The 19,180-nt window shown below is 49.2% G+C and overlaps 2 protein-coding genes across 2 annotated transcripts; both read right to left on the bottom strand.

Moving 5' to 3' along the window:
* Positions 1-373: 373 nt before the first annotated feature.
* On the bottom strand, positions 374-733 carry LOC119455027 (ataxin-8-like; the record flags this gene model as incomplete). The annotated part of the gene is made up of 1 exon (XM_037716550.1): positions 374-733. A coding segment is annotated over one exon (360 nt), but the record flags the coding sequence as incomplete, so codon positions are not given.
* Positions 734-763: 30 nt separating this feature from the next.
* On the bottom strand, positions 764-18,353 carry LOC119456667 (mastermind-like protein 2; the record flags this gene model as incomplete). Its single annotated transcript, XM_037718491.1, is given in 3 exon segments — positions 764-1,105; positions 1,614-1,789; positions 17,675-18,353. Coding segments are annotated over 3 exon segments (1,197 nt in total), but the record flags the coding sequence as incomplete, so codon positions are not given.
* Between the last annotated feature and the right edge of the window lie 827 nt (positions 18,354-19,180).

Here is a 19,180-nt window from a genome sequence, read left to right as displayed (position 1 = left end):
ACTGAATATACTGTGAAACTCAGCGAAAGCGCCAGTGCGACTCGGACCTTCCAGACGGACTTCGTAAACAATCCGTTTGGATATGTGCGCGACGTGTGCGAAAGACTATGGCACATGAAAGACTTGACGCTGAACCTTTGCTAACGCTACGTATATCCTGGCATAGCCGAGCTAAGCCACTGCAACTTTTTTATGTATGTTTTCTTCAATATTCTCTTCATTTCAATTTCAAATATAGCCAATATAGCCAACCAGCAAGTAACCAGCAGCAGCAGCAGCAGCAGCAGCAGCAGCAGCAGCAGCAGCAGCAGCAGCAGCAGCTGCTGCTGCTGCTGCTGCTGCTGCTGCTGCTGCTGCTGCTGCTGCTGCTGCTGCTGCTGCTGCGCTGCTGCTGCTGCTGCTGCTGCTGCTGCTGCTGCTGCTGCTGCTGCTGCTGCTGCTGCTGCTGCTGCTGCTGCTGCTGCTGCTGCTGCTGCTGCTGCTGCTGCTGCTGCTGCTGCTGCTGCTGCTGCTGCTGCTGCTGCTGCTGCTGCTGCTGCTGCTGCTGCTGCTGCTGCTGCTGCTGCTGCTGCTGCTGCTGCTGCTGCTGCTGCTGCTGCTGCTGCTGCTGCTGCTGCTGCTGCTGCTGCTGCTGCTGCTGCTGCTGCTGCTGCTGCTGCTGCTGCTGCTGCTGCTGCTGCTGCTGCTGCTGCTGCTGCTGCTGCTGCTGCTGCTGCTGCTGCTGCTGCTGCTGCTGCTGCTGCTGCTGCTGCTGCTGCTGCTGCTGCTGCTGCTGCTGCTGCTGCTGCTGCTGCTGCTGCTGCTGCTGCTGCTGCTGCTGCTGCTGCTGCTGCTGCTGCTGCTGCTGCTGCTGCTGCTGCTGCTGCTGCTGCTGCTGCTGCTGCTGCTGCTGCTGCTGCTGCTGCTGCTGCTGCTGCTGCTGCTGCTGCTGCTGCTGCTGCTGCTGCTGCTGCTGCTGCTGCTGCTGCTGCTGCTGCTGCTGCTGCTGCTGCTGCTGCTGCTGCTGCTGCTGCTGCTGCTGCTGCTGCTGCTGCTGCTGCTGCTGCTGCTGCTGCTGCTGCTGCTGCTGCTGCTGCTGCTGCTGCTGCTGCTGCTGCTACTGCTGCTGCTGCTGCTGCTACTGCTGCTGCTGCTGCTACTGCTGCTGCTGCTGCTGCTGCTGCAGCAGCAGCAGCAGCAGCAGCAGCAGCAGCAGCAGCAGCAGCAGCAGCAGCAGCAGCAGCAGCAGCAGCAGTCCGAGCTTGTGGGAGACACTGTCGACGTTGGCGGAGCCATTCTGCTTCCCGGGCCTGTAGCTCAGGGTCCGATGCCCTTCTGTGACGTTTAGCTTGGCGTCGCGTTCCCTGACCTCGGGGTCTGTCGCCGTTCTCTGTCATTTCACGTGGACATCGAGCTCCTTTTACTCATGACCGCTGTCGCCTAGCCTCTGTTTCGGCAGCTCTCAACGCCGGGTCCAAACTGCGTGCGCGAGCCTGCTCTCGGGCGCGTTGTCGACGTTGCTCATCCTTCGCTTGAGCATCGTGCTCCTTTAAGTGAGGATCAGGTGCCCCTCGCTGTCTGCAAGCCTCTGTTTCAGTAGCCCTGAACACCTGGCCCGCACGGCGTGCGCGAACCCGCTGCCGGGCGCGTTGTCGGCGTTGCTCATCGAAAACGGCCTGCTCATCAGCCGAATGGAAGACGTGCGGCATTCCCGTCCGCTTGCCGAGCCTGAAGATGAACGCAGGAGCAGTGGCACGACCGCGTGTTGAGCACGAACACGAGCGCAACCCGAGGGGCGCCAATGAGCCGCCTGCGGGGGTTAAAAAAAGAGAAGGCGTCAATGGTAGCGAAAGGCCTTTGAGGACGGCGTAGTGACATCTAGTATGACGAGATTAAGAAATTTGGGGGCATAGGTGGGTGCCAGCTCAAACAAGACGTTAGTAATTGGAGGTCGTGGAGCGAAGGGTTTGTTCTGTAGTGGGCATTCAGTAGGCTTTGGGAAATGGCGTGTTTTAATGGTGCGCCCCAAGAACTGACATCAGCGCAGGTGTTTCTAAGCATTCTCTCTGCATTAATCACTCCGAGCTAACCGGATCTAATGCGTTAAATGAGTGCCTTGTCGGCGGTGCTTATCGTGGGAAATCGAGTAATTGCATGAATGCCGCTGAACACTAATTAGACCATGTGGTGGTTGAATTGTGTTATGCGTCCGAACCGCGCATGATGGTGCAACAGGATAAGGTGCCTTTAATACTCAGCATAGCGCAAAAAATAGGTTCTACTTATTCCGCATTGAAAATGTATATCTGTGTTTGAACCTGTCCTGAAACAAGGGCTCGGTTAAGAAAGTGCCTCAATGGACGGCCCATCGCAGTAGCCAAGCGCCTATCTATAATTTGACAGGTGGAAAATATTAATCTTTCGCCGCACAGTTTCTCTCCAAAACATTGTTCTTACTGACGAGCAACTTACCCAAATTTGCTAGACGCTTACGTTCATGTATGGCAGGAGATAGTATAAATATCATATAACCAGAGGTGATTCTTTTGTAGTAATTGTTGCAAGTCCTCCTTCTGGCTTCGCTCTTGCACGAACACCAATTCATGACTGTCCACGCCATATTCGTTGAGCTTAAAACCAAGACGCTTTGTTTACTAGCTTCTTCAGATAACATAAGTAAAAACGGTCAAGCCTATATAGTAAGCCTATTCCTCTGCAGGGTGTTATTGTCGGCAAGCTGAGGAATATAAGGCGGGGGGGGGGGGGGTACTTGTATGTATGGGTGCTAGTTTTGGAGGCGCCTTAGAAAAGTTTTTGAAAGGATCGTGACACAGCCACACTGAATCATAACTTTTAGGAACCAGCACGTCCCCCATAATTCCCACGCTGCAAAATTTTAACTTAGGGTAATGAAAGCAGTGGTAGTGAACTCCTGCAAATGAACTCCTGGTAAGCACGCGGTGGCCATGAAATTTTTTTTAAGTTCAGACATCACCAATTGAAAAAATAATCAGAGAAGTCATTCACAGTGACTGAGAAGTAGAGCCCAAGCGTAGGTTTTCATAGTTCGAAGGCAGTAGTTCTCTCGCATAAGCTGTTGCCTGCTTCCACATGGAAAGTGCCGACATGGGGCGCTAAACCTAAAATGATTCCAAACTGTTTTGATTCCAATTTCTGCAGTCAGCCTTCACGATTGGTCCAAACGTTTTTGGGCCACTCGCAACTTCGCCTGTCTGTCACGCGACCTCACGAAAACCGCGATAACTCCCCATCTGATATAACGTGTACGCACTGATTATGCATGATTAAACCGCACAAAAGAAAAATAATAATTCCTGATTCGACGCCTTTTCACCATTAGCCCTCTGCTATTGGTACAATGTTTTCTGGCTACGCCCACTTCGCCTGTCTGTCACGCGACGTCACAAAACCGCGAAAACTCGCACGTCAAAGTGACGTGTACGCAAAAAAAAAAATGCATTAATATGCCGAACAAAACTCAAAATCCTTCTGAATAGCCATAGACTTCCCCTTTCCGAAGGGATAGAAGATGGCTGCCCGCCGATCGCTCAGGCCCTCGCTACTCCCACCTGCCGGTGAGCACGTATTTATTTGCGCAGTATAAACCTTTTTGCGTGGCAGTAAAACGTTACCGAGCCCTTTAGGCATGCATACGACATCGCTCTGCCAACTCTTCCTTGCTGAGGATCCGTTTTAGCGGCATTCTTATCCTTCCGTTGCACGCTGCCGCGATTTTCGACCAGCCACCACAAGATAAGTAAGGTGAAGCGGACAAATCGGAGAAGCCGGCACCACCCTCTTCATGTGGTTATCTATTTTCACGGTGCTGGCTCGGCCCCATCGAATCCCTCTATACTAGAGCGTCCTCCTCGCCTTTTGTCTGCCAATTATATAAGAAAACCGCTGTGTGTTGACAATGTTATTGGTTTTGAAAGCGAACAAAGGTTACCTCCTATAAACGAGGAGAGTGTTTCATCGGGTTGTTCAGATAACGCTGCGGGTCACCGCCCGATGCTTGCGTTGGTGGTGACATAAATTTGACGTCAGGAGTTTGGAATCAAAACAGTTTGGAATCATTTTACGTTATAGCGCCTTTGTTTCCTTAATCAAAATAAATAATGCGTTTGTTCTCTGAAATGTGCCAACTTACAGCTTAAGAGGTTCCAGCAAGTACAAGTCGAACCCAGCTTATAGGATGCAACGAATGTTTAATGTTGGCCATGATAATTCCCTCTCTGTTTTGATTCAGAGCTCCGAAATCTTTCTGCGGGTGAACGGCATATCGATTATGTAGTCCCTTGTATTTACCTACAACTCATTCTCGTGTTTTCCATTCCCGTAATAAGCGACAGGGTGGTGGTGTTGGTTCACTCTGCGGCGAGAAGTTAAAAATAATAAATGTCTTTTTACGACCAACGGGAATCACTCTGCACTTGCTTGTACAACATGTCATTGTCCACTCTGTACTTCGTCTCACCAATTCTACGCATTGCTGCAAATGCTAGAGCTCTCAACGGTCATTCAGTAACTACATGCGGCCTTGTGTTCTTTAAAAAAAATGCGGCTCCCCAATTGCTCTGACCACTTTTGGTTCCGAGAAGCTTCAGTTCATTAGGCGTCAAGCATAGGGCGATCAGAAGCTGACAATCGAGGAGCACTTCTTCCGGTAGTCTATTCTTGGATGGCGCGTATTGTAACTTACGGCGCACTGTAGAAAATTGGACAGATGGAGTAATATGGGAGGCACTCCTGCTGCAAGACGAAGCTAGACTCTACAGAGGCTTGTATGCCGTCCGGTTATACCACAAAAAGATAAGGGCCTCCGCCGGGTGGTTTCGTACCACGGCATCCTTTTGGAGATAGAACACAAACTAGATCGTACAGAAGAAAACCGGACCTTGTCGTTAATGTTCTTTTTTTACAGATAGAAGCACCAGAAAACGTAATCTGTATTTACTTCAACCATTCTTTGTCGCTTGCGACACTGACTAAAAGCGTTTTAACTGCTTGGAACCCAAGACACGATGTGTCCATTTCATTTTGTTCCATCGAACAGGACTACGAGATGGTGATCGCACAACGACAGATAAATTCATAGGGGATTGAATGAAGGATAGAAAGGTTTTTTTTTCTACAGCCTTTGGTACAGAGACCCGACACAGATCCAATCCCATCCCTGTAGGCTCAAAAGAAACAAGCCAAATTGGCATCGATGTCGTATTTCGGACGATTCTTAGTTCTCAACTTGAGGAATACATTCGTTTCATTGCGAAGTGCAGCGACGACCTTCCCTCGCATTTGACAAAAGTAGTTTAGTCTCTTGCAGCACCTGGTATTCTTCGGCTTTTTGTTCGCTTCCTTTTATTGCATAATGGAGGTCCAACTCTGGCTTCTCAAGATCAGGAAATATAATGGCGCCTAAGAGCTGAACTTCATCCCAACGGTGACGTGAGCATGGTGCACCTTCTCTAGTCTAATCTCGAACTAAACCACAGACACAAGCGATGCCTTCGTTTCCTCGAAGTTGTTTAGAACTTTGCTTGCGTGTGACGATGGCCTGGCGAGATGAGAGAAAAAAGAGTGAGAGAAAAGAATAGTTTGCACGCTCAGCTAAAAAGCTGCACCATTGCAAGAATCTGCAGGATGTTCGCACGGCATTATTTGAGCGAAGCCGGAAGCAGCGTCAAGTTTCCCAGATCTCGGTCGCACAGATTTGCCACTGCAGTAGAAGCGTACCTACTCCCAAGAGCACCTCAATGTCGTTCCTTTCAACTTGCAGAAGATACTATATACTCGCTGTTCTATGCAGTGGTAAGCGATGCCGTGTGTGTTAAATGTACGGAGGGTTCGAAGACGCACGTGCGCTTCGTCTTAAAAGGCATGCATAAAATTTAGCCTCCATAAGGCTGCATGGTTTTGAAGAAGCTGATTACGGCAGGTAAGACACCACGCTGAGGTGGTTGTCGTTAGAGGTGGGTTAACGTATCTGGAGAGGAGCATGGAACAAGTTTGCGTATCAGTAGTTTCCTTCTCGAGCAGTCCTACTCGTGCGCGCCCATCCGCACTTGGAAGTGGTTTTATGCAAGACACGCCGGCGCTGTCTTCCGACCGCTTGCTTGAGTATTCATTGCTGGCACCCGCCCTCCCCACCCCCCTTCTCCCTGATAAAAGGAGGCTGTATACGGTCGTGTAGCATGCACATTGATCGTGGAAGGTCGGGGTGGCTGGCAGATGTCTCGAGGACGTGCCTTGTTTTGTCGCGGTAGGTGCGTTGCCAACCAGCCGCCTTTACCACGCCTTTCTTTCGCACAGCATTGGACGCTCAAAAGCTACTTGGTGGACAACAAGGCTCGACATTAAGAAATGGCTTGTCTAGCTAGCGCCCGCACCCTTGCACGTAAAATTGCACCATACTTAGCGTGATTATGACTATATACGAATCATTGCGAAGGAAAAACTAGCTTTCTATAAATAATTAGAATTATTTGTGCTTTAAACAACCATAGGCATTGAGGAAGAGGTACATAGGGATGTGGTGTAATCGTAAGTATACATTCGTCCCGAATAGGAAGGACCACGAAGTTTTGTTTTTATTAATTTTTACGTGAAGGACCCAAAAGCGGAGTCAAATACAATATGGCGAACATGTTTGCCTATTATGCACTGGCAATACTAGAAAAAGAAAAAAAAGTGGAAAAAATCAGGCACGCCTTGCTAACAGCAAAGCGTGATTACAGAACCTGTCCACGAAGTGAGCTAAACGAAAGTTGGCACAATATTCTGCATCCTTCACTGCTCACCAATTACGGTGACCTTTGAATATTTGTTTAATGCGTAGTTTCAGGTGTAGTTTAGAGTTATGATATATACTGTGGCTGTTTTATCCTGTCCACGTGCGATGAATAAAGCAACGGAACCAGGCTGCACTGAAATCTTCATCGTTCTTCAGCAAGTTAATGCGCTCCTAATTAGTTGGTCGGAAAGTCTCAGTTAAGACGTTTGAACAAATTAAACCTACACACTACAGACAGGCACGTGTACCCCATTGACACGTGGTGCTACCATTCCACAGCATGCGCAGATGAGTTTTGTGTCTTCTTCTTTTTCGCCTCAGTGCTTCCATCAGTTGATAGTCGGCGTTCGTTTGTCCACTTCTGTCCTCTTGTGTCCGTGTCTGCACGCCTTACCTTTTTGCATTATGAATCCTTACCAAAAAGCTCAGCTTTCTGTCGTTCTAACCTACATACTTGTTGATTGCTGATAAGAGTGAGGTGCTTAGGATTCCCGTATATAGATGCGAAAATACTTGAATTATAATTACGTGTGGTTTACTCGCCGGTGCTACGCATCAGGCAGTTGTACGTGGGGCCATTTGGTTCTGGACAAAGGCAGTGATCTTCTGTTATGAGCAAGCGCGCTGTTATAATTTTAGCAGGTGATTCAGACACAGCAAGCCTACACTTTTTCATCATTGAAATGCATGTACAAAACAGGAAAATAATTAAATTCGTGAAATCTAGAAACGCACATTAGGCTTGAAACGTTCCCTTTACTTCACCTTGGATTTCAAACACACGGTGTCCTATAAAAGATTGTTCGAATAATAGTTTTTTATATTAGTGTGTCCAATAAACAAGCCACTGCTCTAACCATATTGGCTAAAGCTTCCTGAAGTTCAATCAAATTCGTCATAGACACTTCCTACGTTGTTCTTGGCTCCAAGGCTTTGCCAGTGTTTCTGTCTGTGCCGTGACGCATAGCGGTGACCTTCACCGCAGTGTCGCACTGCATCCTCATGCAAGTGTTATTTGTGTCTTTGTCTTGCGTTGTGAGAACCCAGATCTGACTTCAAAGATTAGGAAACAATGGCCACGCCTGGTAAATAAACTACATCTAATCAGCGACGACGGGCTGTGGCGTCGTACAGCAATCCTAAAGGACGACTTACGGACGAAAAGCAACGCCCTTTCTGTCCAACTGGTCCAAAGCTGTTCTTTCGATGGCGACGGCCTATAACGAGATGATCGAAGGACAGAAAGAGAGGAGGACCAGTTTTCGCTGTATAGTAGTTCGTTTAAAACGTCCTGTCTGCTCAAGACATGCTCTGTGTGCCAACGAGTTTTAATGGGAAGAGCATTTAGCCTTTTTCAGCAACTTTAAGTATATCTCTCTAGCTTCTTTACGCTGCTCTTCAACGAAAAAAAAAAAGACACTCGAAACTTTCTCCAGCACTCAGGTTCAGTAGACCAGCGTCATCCGGGTTCCTCAAGCACAGCCGTCTGGTTCTATAGTGCTGCACCGAGAATGCATTTTTCTTTGCTGCCTTCGTGGTATAGAAGAAACAGTACAATCAGAAATATTCACACCTAGGCATTAAGTTCTAAACCATCCTTGGCTTGATGTTACTAAAAGCGCTTTTGGTTGACGAGTTCATTGCAGAAAGGCAACTAATCCGGTTTTCTTTAGATTACTCATTTCTTAGAGGTTAACAATATTTTCAATAAACTATTGCCTACAGGATCAGTGTTATGTAGTGCCATCTATCCTCGTACGCAAAACCCTGCGCTTAAATTAACATAAACATATCATACGCTATATTCTTATCATTTCATACAGCCAGAACTCTTATGTCATAAGGCTTGATGGCAGGGTGATTCTTTTTTTAATGTTCGGTTCCAGATACTCACAACAAATAGTATCAAAGTAGTCTGAAAAACATGTTCGATTATGTCAAGTTTCGGACACAATTGGCAATCAGTAGGCGGAACAAACAATCCCGTCTGTTGCATCCTGTTTTATTGTATCAACGAAAAAAAAATGTGCCTGTGGATACTTTCACAGGCATTTTTAAACTTATTTTTGAACTTCTTTCTGACCATATACGTGGCACAATGATAAATATCTATAGATTGGCGCTGGTGGAATCTTTTGACGAGCAGCGAGCGGTTACTCTTCAACGTAATCCTTTTTTTTTTCACCCTTTTGAGTGGATTACCCGCGCAAGGCATCTAGTAATCCACTCAAAAGTGTGAACATTGCGCGCCCTTGACGAGCGTGCCGCTAAATTGCACAGCGTGTCCAAACATAGGCGCGAGAAGGAAGCCCGGCTCCAGTACACGGCTCACAAATTAAATATAGGCTTCAGCAGTGGAAATACAGTGCTTATTTACATTATTTGAGTGCTGATCTGCATGAACGTCGATAGTCATCTTAAGACGGGTCCTGCCGGAAGTTTTCCTATCTTAATTCTCGTCACTACGGTTGTCACTCAAGGCCAGGTGCCACAAAAGAAAATATGAGATGCGCACGTGCCGTGGCGATCGGTTTAAACAAATCTTTCATCGGCGTTTCTTGGTGATAACGACGATGAGATGACGACGCTGAAAAGACGACGAAGTTATGACGACGAGAGCGACACGATGAATGCGGGACGACGACGCGATGCCGATGATAAGACGGCAAAGGAATAGCAACGATGGAATGACAACGGAGGCATGACCTCGCTACAATGGTGACATTACTATGACGACGACCAAATGATGACGACGTGAAAACAGCGACATGACGATCATGGGATGATATACATGGCTTGACGACAACGTGATGCCGATACTGGAATGATGCCCATTAATTGTATGCCGACGGAGACATGACGAGCACGATGTGACGATGAGATGACCGAGCTGGTATGATGACGAGAGCATAACGTGAATCACTTGACCATCCTAAACTGATTGCAATGGCATATCGACAGTGGTATGTGGATAGTGGAATGACGACGCAGGCATGACCACGAAGGCACGACAGATAGTGAAATTACTGTGACAATATGACAACGATGTAATGATAACAACAGCTTCACGGCAAACCCGTGGCAATGACGCAAATACGACAACAGTATGATAGCGGAATGGTGACGACGGAACACCGATGATGGCATGGCGACGAACGTTTGAAGATGGCAGCATAAGGCCATGATATGACAACGTTGGGTTAATGTCGGAGCAAACACAATGGAAGAAGTATGACGGTTATATGAAGACGCATGAATGGTCACGATGGTGTGAAGGCGATCTAATGACTATGACGGCACAACAATGACGGCGTTTTCGCGTTAGAGCTCAGGTCCTCTATTACGTGCATTACCTCCTGCCACTCTGGAGCATCCGATTATTCACTATATATGGTTTTTGTTTGCACAATGACCGGTACTGACCAATTACGCAAGATTGTCGACAGTAGCCAGCAGGCATGGAAATGATACGAAGACGACGGCGTCATGACGACAAACGAATGACGACGCCAGAAAGATGCCTGCATATGGACAACGGCGTGACAATGATGGCATGACGCCAACGTGAAGCCGATCTCGATCGACGCAGAAATCCTGCGCATGTTCTCGCGCCTTGCTGAACTTTTTGAAGTACAAGCCGGGGGATAACGACAATACGATGACGACTGAAATGGTTTCACGATGACGGTGAAATGACGATGGTGAAATGATTATGGCAGGTAGACGATGATACAACGGTCTTGGCGACATGACAACGCAGGAATAATCACAAGGAAGCAGGAGATGGTAGGAGTGCCGTCCTCTGTATGAGCCATTCGGCAAGACAGCATCCAGCCACCACTAGCAGTAGCAGCAGGAACTTGGAAGAGGCAAACGAAACTCCCCCCCCCCCCCCCTCAAAAAAAAAAAAAAGAAATAGCCGTACGGTTAGGGAATAGGTAATGTAGCGTAATGTATTTTTGTAGAAATCGCGCTCTTGACCGAGCTTGTATTTTCGATGTGCACTGTTTATCGAATCGCAAGGACTCATCGCAGAAAAAGGTCCAACGTTTTCTTTTTTTTCTTTTTTTATCTGACATAATTGCCGCAATATGTACACACACACAAAATCCAAAGTGACAACGGACGATGACACACGCCACCGTTGTCGACATGTGCGTGTTTCCTAGGCCTTTTGTGCGTGAGCTCTTTACCGAAATTGCGGCCATCAGCAAGCCAACTAGGCCAAGAGTAAGTTTTATCGAAAGGTTTGTAGTTGTTGGTTTGTTTGCAATGCCTGAAACGTATAAAACATTCCGCCTACATTCCACCCTATGAAAGTGAATGTACAATCGGCGTCAAATGAAAGCCGAACAGCGGAGCGCGTGCCACAAGCATCAGAAACAGGATAGTGCGCGCCGTCCAGTGCGCGCCGCAAACAGGATAGTGCGCGCCGCAGACAGGCCCACACATCCGGTTTGGTAGCATAGCGCCACCCCACTGGAGTGCGATTTTTTTTTTTTGCCTGCGTTCCCACTCGGATTTTTGAAAGGAAGAAGAAAAAAGAAAACAGAAGCGAAACCTGAGCTTCTGAGTGTTGCTGAATTTTCGCTTCTGTTTTCTTTTTTTTTTTTTTCTTCCTTTCAAAAGTCCGAGCGGGAACTCGGGCAAAAAAAAAAAAAAAAATCGCACTTCAGTGGGGTGGCGCTGTACTACCAAACCGGATGTGTGGGCCTGTCTGCGCTGATGACTGGACGGCGCGCACTATGCTGTTTCTAATGCTTGTGGCACGCGCTCCGCTGTTCGGCTTTCATTTGACGCCGATTGTACAGCGACGTTAGCTCCTGCCGCCGACGTTAGACAAGCACAACCGATGTAAGACGACGTTAGACAAGCACCACCATCACAAGCGAGGTACGTCACACGCGCACGCACGTGTACGGAAGTACAGCATACATCCTAACTCTTCTAGGCCCTGCGCCCAGCGCACGTCCCATAGTAAGGTAATTTAATATTTTTTTTTCAAAGTGATTTGCGCCATATAATTCGTTAAACAAGACTTACGCACAAGCTGCAGACATGATAGCTTCGGACTGTACTTCGTATATACGAGAAAACATATTTCTGTTACGCGGGAACTCAAAGACAAAGCCCTTCTCCAGCTGCCGTTTGAGTTCTGTCTGAGTGACCGCGACCGCTAGGTGGCGGCACTGTGTTTGGTTGAGCACAGAACGGACCCACGAAAAACCCCGAACAACTAGAAATTAGCAGCTTCGCTGTAAAAGAAGACTCGATATTCAAAACAACTCGTTGCGTTTATTATCAGCTAGTGAACTGCCGCCGAAAGAATTGCTTCCCACTTTTTGCCAATTCAGTTCTTCAACCAGGGGTGCTATGCAGGATGCGCCGAGTTTCTCGTTCGCACGAGTTTTACCCGAGTTTGCTCAATGGCAGTCAGTGAACGGAGATAGCAAGGAACGTGCAATAACAGCAGGCAAAAAAGAAACGTCGAGATAAAGCCCCGTATGACAACATGAGCGCACACTGCGCGGCACAGTTCTTCCGCGATTCAAGCACAGAGGACTGCGCAAGAAAACGCGCCAGCGCGGCGTATTGTTATCAACGTATTATCGCAATTTAGCAATACCGTCACTGTCCCGCTGTCTATCTGCACACTTGCCGTGAGCCGCTTGCCACGCCTTTCTCGGGCGCGTCAAGGGCGTGCCTCCTCTTTCGAGCATTATCTTTCTATCCTCCGTCGAATGCCAACAGGGCACATACGGTGCATTCTTGCACCTACACTTTCCCTGAGTCGAATACATTGAAATACGACAAATAAAATAACAAACATTTTATTTCCTAAAGTATCGGTTTTTCGTTTTGATTGCTATAAATTCGTCATGACAAACGGACATCGAGAGAATTATTAAATTTTGCACTTTTTTGCCGCGAGTGGCGACAGTGAGGCGAAAGCTTACAAGCGGATACATTCTATAGAGGGTCGCCCGCACGAGGGAGTTCACTATCGGGGAGCAGTCGCCAGGGGCGCTGCCGTGCTATTCTCGATAAAATCGATGCGATAATGATGCATAAAGTCAGTCATGACAATGATCTGTCCATTCCCTGTCTATTAGGGGAATGGCAACGCAGCGCTGCGGCATGGCTGTTCAACGCAGGTGCTTTCACTGAGGCGGCTATTAAGGCCGCCGCTTTACCAACTGAAACGACACTCTAGCCATAGAGACGGGGGCAACGGCTGTCGCTGCAAAAGTGGGCCGGTATTTTGTAGCGATGCCTTTCCGGTAATAATGCCTTTTCGCGCTTATCGCGCTTTGTCAGTGGTCGGAGCGACGGTTCGCTCGCGTTACCAACGAGATCAGCCGGCCGTGAGCGGTGGATGATAAGACTAGAGTACAATAAGTCATAATGCCTCGCTACAAAATCGCGGCCTTGCTGTGCGGTATTCTAGGGTCCGTAGTGACGCAGCACAGTGAAAATGCACCAGTTTATCTGCGTGCGCGAAGTCTCCGCGATGCATTGCGAAGAAGAGCATGTTGCCCAGCGACACAATTCAACGCTTGTCACCGCTTGCCCAGTGAAGGTGCCTCCGTGCGCATGTACGCAGAATTTGAGTGTGTTGTTCACTCCAATGTGCTTGCCGATTGCCTGTGCTGTTGAGCTAACAGCGATCGCAGATGGATATCGTAACGACAGCGCATTTATCGCCTTTTGGCGCGTGAGGGCTCTTGTGTGCAGTTAGGAAATTAGACGAACGCAGGAAGGTGTTGTAATTGTTTAGTGCGCCTTGCTTGTGATGAAGAAATGCCATCGCACTGGGTGCGTTTGCGCTGACCCCTGACCGCGTTTGCCACACTGCGGGCAGCCATCTGCCCGCAGATGGTTGCCCGCCAGATGACAGAGCAGCCTTCTCAAATGACAGCTGCGATACGTTGTCGTTGGAAAACACTACGCACTGCCCAGGATCGTCGTCCACCGCGGCACATCGACGCCTTGCAAGCAGCTACAGTGACCTGCGGACAATTATTTGCTGTGCGCAACATCGCCACAATGCAGGCAATGAACCGTGTTTTGGGGCCATCACAGCCCAAGAAGATATATGCATAAGCCCGCGAAAGTCGACGCTTTTTTTTTATAGTGGTGCTCAGTACATCAGCGACGACAGTGTGTTGTGCGTGTTTTATTTCGCCGGTCAAGATTTCTGGTGCCTCTCAGTTCCGCACCACGTCACTGTTGTCGAAAAATAAGTTGGGCGTGGCCCAACCATGGTGAGCGCGTACAAGAGTTACATGCCTGGCGCGGGGCGTGAGCTATGGTTTTGATTGACAGGCGAACTCGTGCCAAACTTGTACATCGCGAAACACCCCTCGAGTTGCACTCGTGAACATGGCGGTGGCAGCAGCAGCCTGTGTCATCGCATCCAGCGGCATTAAGCATCAATATGACCGTCTGGACCCGTTCACCTACATGACCGACGTAGAGTTTCGCGTCATTTTTGCCTTTCCAAAACGTCAGTGCGCTGGCTGTGTGACGAGTTAGGCGAAGGCCGTCATCTGCGGAAACAGCGTGGCGGGCAAATTGTGTTTTCCGAGCGCAGAGTGGTGTGACTGGGCTGCGGAGGAAAAGTTCGTGCGATCGCTTCAGCTCTCTCCTATTTCAAGCACTGCTCGTCAACCGCGCCCCAGCCCCAGGCCAAGTCCGGCGTCGTCATCGGAGTACTGGGGCACCTACAAGCACCTGGGGTACAACGCGGACCAACCAACCTGCGCAGGCGAAGTGGTAACATTATATTGGAAGGCTCAGTATGGACGACGGGCTACCTTCCGGTGCAACAGGTGCCGAAAACAGTTTTCGCAGTTACACGGTACCACTGTACTGCACGGGCAGAGAGGCGAAGGAAGTTACTTCGCCAACATGGACCGCCTCGGACGTCCGAACGACCACCTCTCCAGGCGGCAAATGATTTTGCTCACGTACTGCCTGAGCCAAAGCGTAGACATATGGCTGTTGAAGGAGATGACCGGCGACTTGTTTCCTTTATCGGAGCACGCCATCGCCGACTAGAGGAACTACCCCCGTAAGTTCGCGAGGGACGAGCTGCTGGCGCAACCTCCACTCGGTGTCCCCCGGGAGAAAGCGCAAATTGACGAGGGCCTTCATCGCGGCCAGCGAAAGTACAATCGAGGCCGCCTAATGTCGGGCGACAACTTTGCGCTGAGACGCCAAAATTACGGCGGCATTAAAGATGGTGGCCCATGGGTCTTCGGCATGTTCTTCGCGACCAGAGGGCTGCTGTGACTTTCAAGGTCGACCGACGAAACGCGGCGATGCTACGCGCCATTTGTGCAGCCAATGTTCAACCGGGGACCATTATTCATAGTGACGAATTGGCCGCATATAAATATATCACAAACTTAGTGGATGCTAATGGGGCTATGCCTCAATCTGCATTGGGAGGTAGTCAACCACAGCGTGAACTTTGCGGATCCCATCACGGGCGTTTACACGCAAAAAAGAAATAGAAAGTTATTGTCAAAAAGTGAAGCGCCACCTTGTCAGCGATGGGTACAGGGTAACTGCACTGATGCTGGAGTCCGACTTGGGATGGATGTGGTGGCACTCAACGGCCACGTGCGCTGCAAAGACCCTCTCTTGCTTTTGTTAGAAACCACGGATCGCTCGGGCTACCCAGTATAAAGACTCTATCCTGCGGTTGTTAGAACCCATCGCTCGACGCTTGCCAGTATTGAGGTGCATCGCAAAGTAAAAGAAAATAAAGCGTAGTTTTGTTACTCTTGTATGAGTGTTTTCCGGCATACCTCAGTGCTTACACGGTAAGCGCGCGGCAAACCACTTCTGCGCTAGCCGACGCTCACTTTCTGGGAGTCGTCTCGGAAGTGAGGCGTCTCGCAGCCTTACTTTAGCGCGAGCAACGAACGATCTGTTAAAAGCCCAGTGTGAAAACCAGGCGCACACCAATTTGTGCTGGGAAATGGGAGCGCAAGCAAGTAGCGTGCCGCACCAATCCAGAGGAAAGAGGAGAGCAACGAGCGATCTGTTGAAACCCCAGTGAGAAAACCAAGCGCACACCAATGGGTGCTCAGAAATGCTAGCGCAAGTACGTAGCGAGCCCCGCCAATCCAATCCAGAGAAAAAAAAAGGAGGATGGTCGGCCACTCGTGGTATAACGCGAAACGTATTATACTACAAATTAGTCTAGTACACATTCAGTGCACATCTTGTAAACTTTAAAATGCTTATAACCCACATTAATGTGACTGATATTATTGTACTAAATGCATTTATTTTATAACTTGCTTGTGCCTGTAATTCACTTGGTGTAACGACAAACAAGTGAAAGAAGGCACAAACATGCACCGACCGTATGATCACGTGAGCCCCAGTTTGTCGACCGCCAATATGGCAACGCCCAAGGGTTGATAGCCAACCAGAGTGAATCTAGATAAACCAATGAAACTGGAGGCGTGCCGACGGACAAACGTTGTCTTGTTACCATTAGTTCTTTCATCTTGGGGCGTTGACAGAGCTCGTGAAGATCCCGAGTTTCATCAAACTCGGCGCATCCTGCATAGCACCCCAGAACCTATAGCACAGTCACGCGAAGTGCAAAAGGTCCTTTGTTCACTAGGAAATGCAGGAATATATCATTGCACAGAGATGGACGTTATCCAATAGCGCGTTATTTTATTTTAAAAAGATGCATATCCCTCCTGTTTGCGCACTATTCCATGGCTCCCAATATTTTTGTGCCTACTAGCAGAAGTAACCTTCAGTTCACCGATTCCTTCATCAGATATGCAAATTAAATGGTGCTGGCAACAGAAGAAACATTTTAGCACAAGCACTCTGCTTACAAATGCGACGAAACAAGATTCCCGGTACTTGGAAGCGCGGGTGAGCGAACTCTCGGCTGCTAGCCACGAGGAAGTAGCGCTACAAAAAATGAAGAAATGAAGACAAGAAAGCTTTGACAAGAGTTTACAGTCATAAAAGAGTTTACTGCCATTAAAGGCTAGGTAATCTTGAAATGCCTCTGATTTTATCACTCGGCTTCAAATAACTGGTTTCGATCTACTAAGTGGCAATATGAAGTAGCTTCGAAAGCATACATCATCGACCTTGGAATTATATTTGGGTTATTATGAGACCATACGTTGCATAGGCACTACGACACTTGAATATACAGTCGGAGCTTGCAAAGCTCAGGCGGGAGATCCAGGCTGTTGCTCGAGTGTATGTCACTATATTTATATCAAGGACGTGGTTAGAATTCGCACCGATATACGACGCGTGCTCATCAAAATGCTGAAGTATTCTACATATCACTGGAATGAGATAACTATAAGCAGAGCATACAAAGTATACAATAGGTTCCACAAAAAAAATATTCGTGTCTGACTGACGTGGCACATGTTTGAGAAAGGCCTGAGCCGCAAGATTATTCCATTGCTGGACCTCTGCATGATGCCACTTACTCCAGCGATCACGTGAGCAGATATGACACCAGCCTAATATGGCATGAAATATATATATATATATATATATATATATATATATATATGTATATATATATATTGTAATGAATGAACAAGACAGACACACAGCACCCGTTCCTGGGCCGGCTGTTCTATTCTCCGCTCGTCGTCTTTTTTTTTTTTTCGTTCGCCCCCTAGCGCCCGGTGTCCGAGCGCCCGAGCCCAAGTGCATGTCTTCATCTTTACATTCAGGCCACGCTGCTGAAGATAGCTCTGGCGGTTGTGAATGCATGCTGATGCTGGACAATCATTGTATAGTCGTCGTCCGAAGTAGTCGTCGTCAAGACCATCCAGCGCGCAACCAGCTCCTCGGGGGGTCGGCACTGACTGTTGCGCTCTGGTCGCGGGTCTTGCCGTCGGTTGTCCTGCAGCTGAGCGTTTTCGGTTTCCCGCGGAGTTGGGGAGATTCCCTTGGAGGGTGCTCCCTTGATTTTTGTGGGTGGTGGTGCTCTGGGTGGCTGGAGGGCATGGTCGGAGCCATTCAGAGGCGGCGCTCCGTTGCGGTGGCCGCTGTGCCTTGGGTGCCGCGCTGACCCTGGGGGGAGCCCCTTGATGCCTGCGTGGATGCTGCGCTTGACGGCGACGGCCCCGGAGTGTGCGGCGGGGGCGTTCCCGGAGGTGGGTGACCATGGTGTTGGATGGCTCTGGTCAATGGCCGCTGACGCTTGCCTGAACACCGGGTCGTGATCTCCGGTGGCAGGAGTCGGGGCTGAGGGATTGCCACCGCCACTGCTGCTGGAACCATGGGGTGTTGGGACTGGTTGCTGCTGGGTACTGGAGGATACCGGGGCGCTGCGGCTGCTCCCCTGGTGCAGTGGTGGCTTCGGGCGGAGCGGACCTGCGCGCGGCTGCTGCTGCTGCCCGAGGAGGGTGATTGCGGTACTCTGGGAAGGTCGGTCCGGGCCCTGGTCGGGTTCTCGCTGCTTGACACGTGCGCCTAACGTCGTCTCGTAGACGGGCTGGCGGACCATTTCGTTGGTGGATGGCGCCGATGACACACTATTCATGGCTGATCGTTCAGCGTCTGTGTCCACAGCAGGACATAAGTCGTCGATTTTATCGACGTGCACTTGAAGTAGTGGTAGCTCGCGCGTCTCGTAGTAAGCCCGGTTGTGGTTCTCTTGTGGGAAGTCTGCGGGGTCGTTGCATTGGCACCTGCCGCAGAATTTTGTAGAGCCTTCTCTAGCTAGAGGATGCAGGTCCCGCGAGGAGCCTGTATTCAGCGTAGCGAGAGCCTGCCGGCGTCGTCCGCTTTCGTGCAGCTCGGCTGCTTTACGAGAAAAAACTTCTGCTGTTGTTTCGAGGGGTTGGGCCGCCAAAATGGCGCCATGTATGGGATTTAGCAGTCCATTCAGTACGTATTGCCGAGCCGTAGGAGAAGGCCAGGTCAGGCTGCATGCGCCGAGGAGCCTTAATTTGTCATAAATGTAGACGACGACATCTTCAGATGGGCCTTGGCGTCGAGCGCGCATCCGCATAAATCGATCATCGTATGACGAAGCAAGGCTCCCGAAGACTGTTAGCAGTGCTTCTGACCACTCACGCCATGACCAGTACGTATGACCGTTGTACATGTTCCACGCTTCGGCGGCTTCACGAAGCCTTCCCTCGGCATACGAACGTTTGGCACCGTCGGACCAACCGTGCCTGTCACCAAAGGAGTCGGCAATCTTCAGCCATTGCGGAGGATTTTTTTTCCCTTTAACACTCACTACCACCAAAAATTGGGAAGAAAGGGTGTATTTCAGGAAACTTTCCTTCCCTCTATTTCTTTTTTCTCGATGACTCTTCAGTTCGACACTTTTTCTACAGCCAAGTAATACGGAACGGGATG

Source organism: Dermacentor silvarum, chromosome 6, assembly GCF_013339745.2.
Source record: "Dermacentor silvarum isolate Dsil-2018 chromosome 6, BIME_Dsil_1.4, whole genome shotgun sequence".
Lineage (NCBI taxonomy): Eukaryota > Metazoa > Arthropoda > Arachnida > Ixodida > Ixodidae > Dermacentor > Dermacentor silvarum.
The sequence above is the reverse complement of the archived record's forward strand: the minus strand, read 5'-3'. Positions and strand labels throughout refer to the sequence as shown.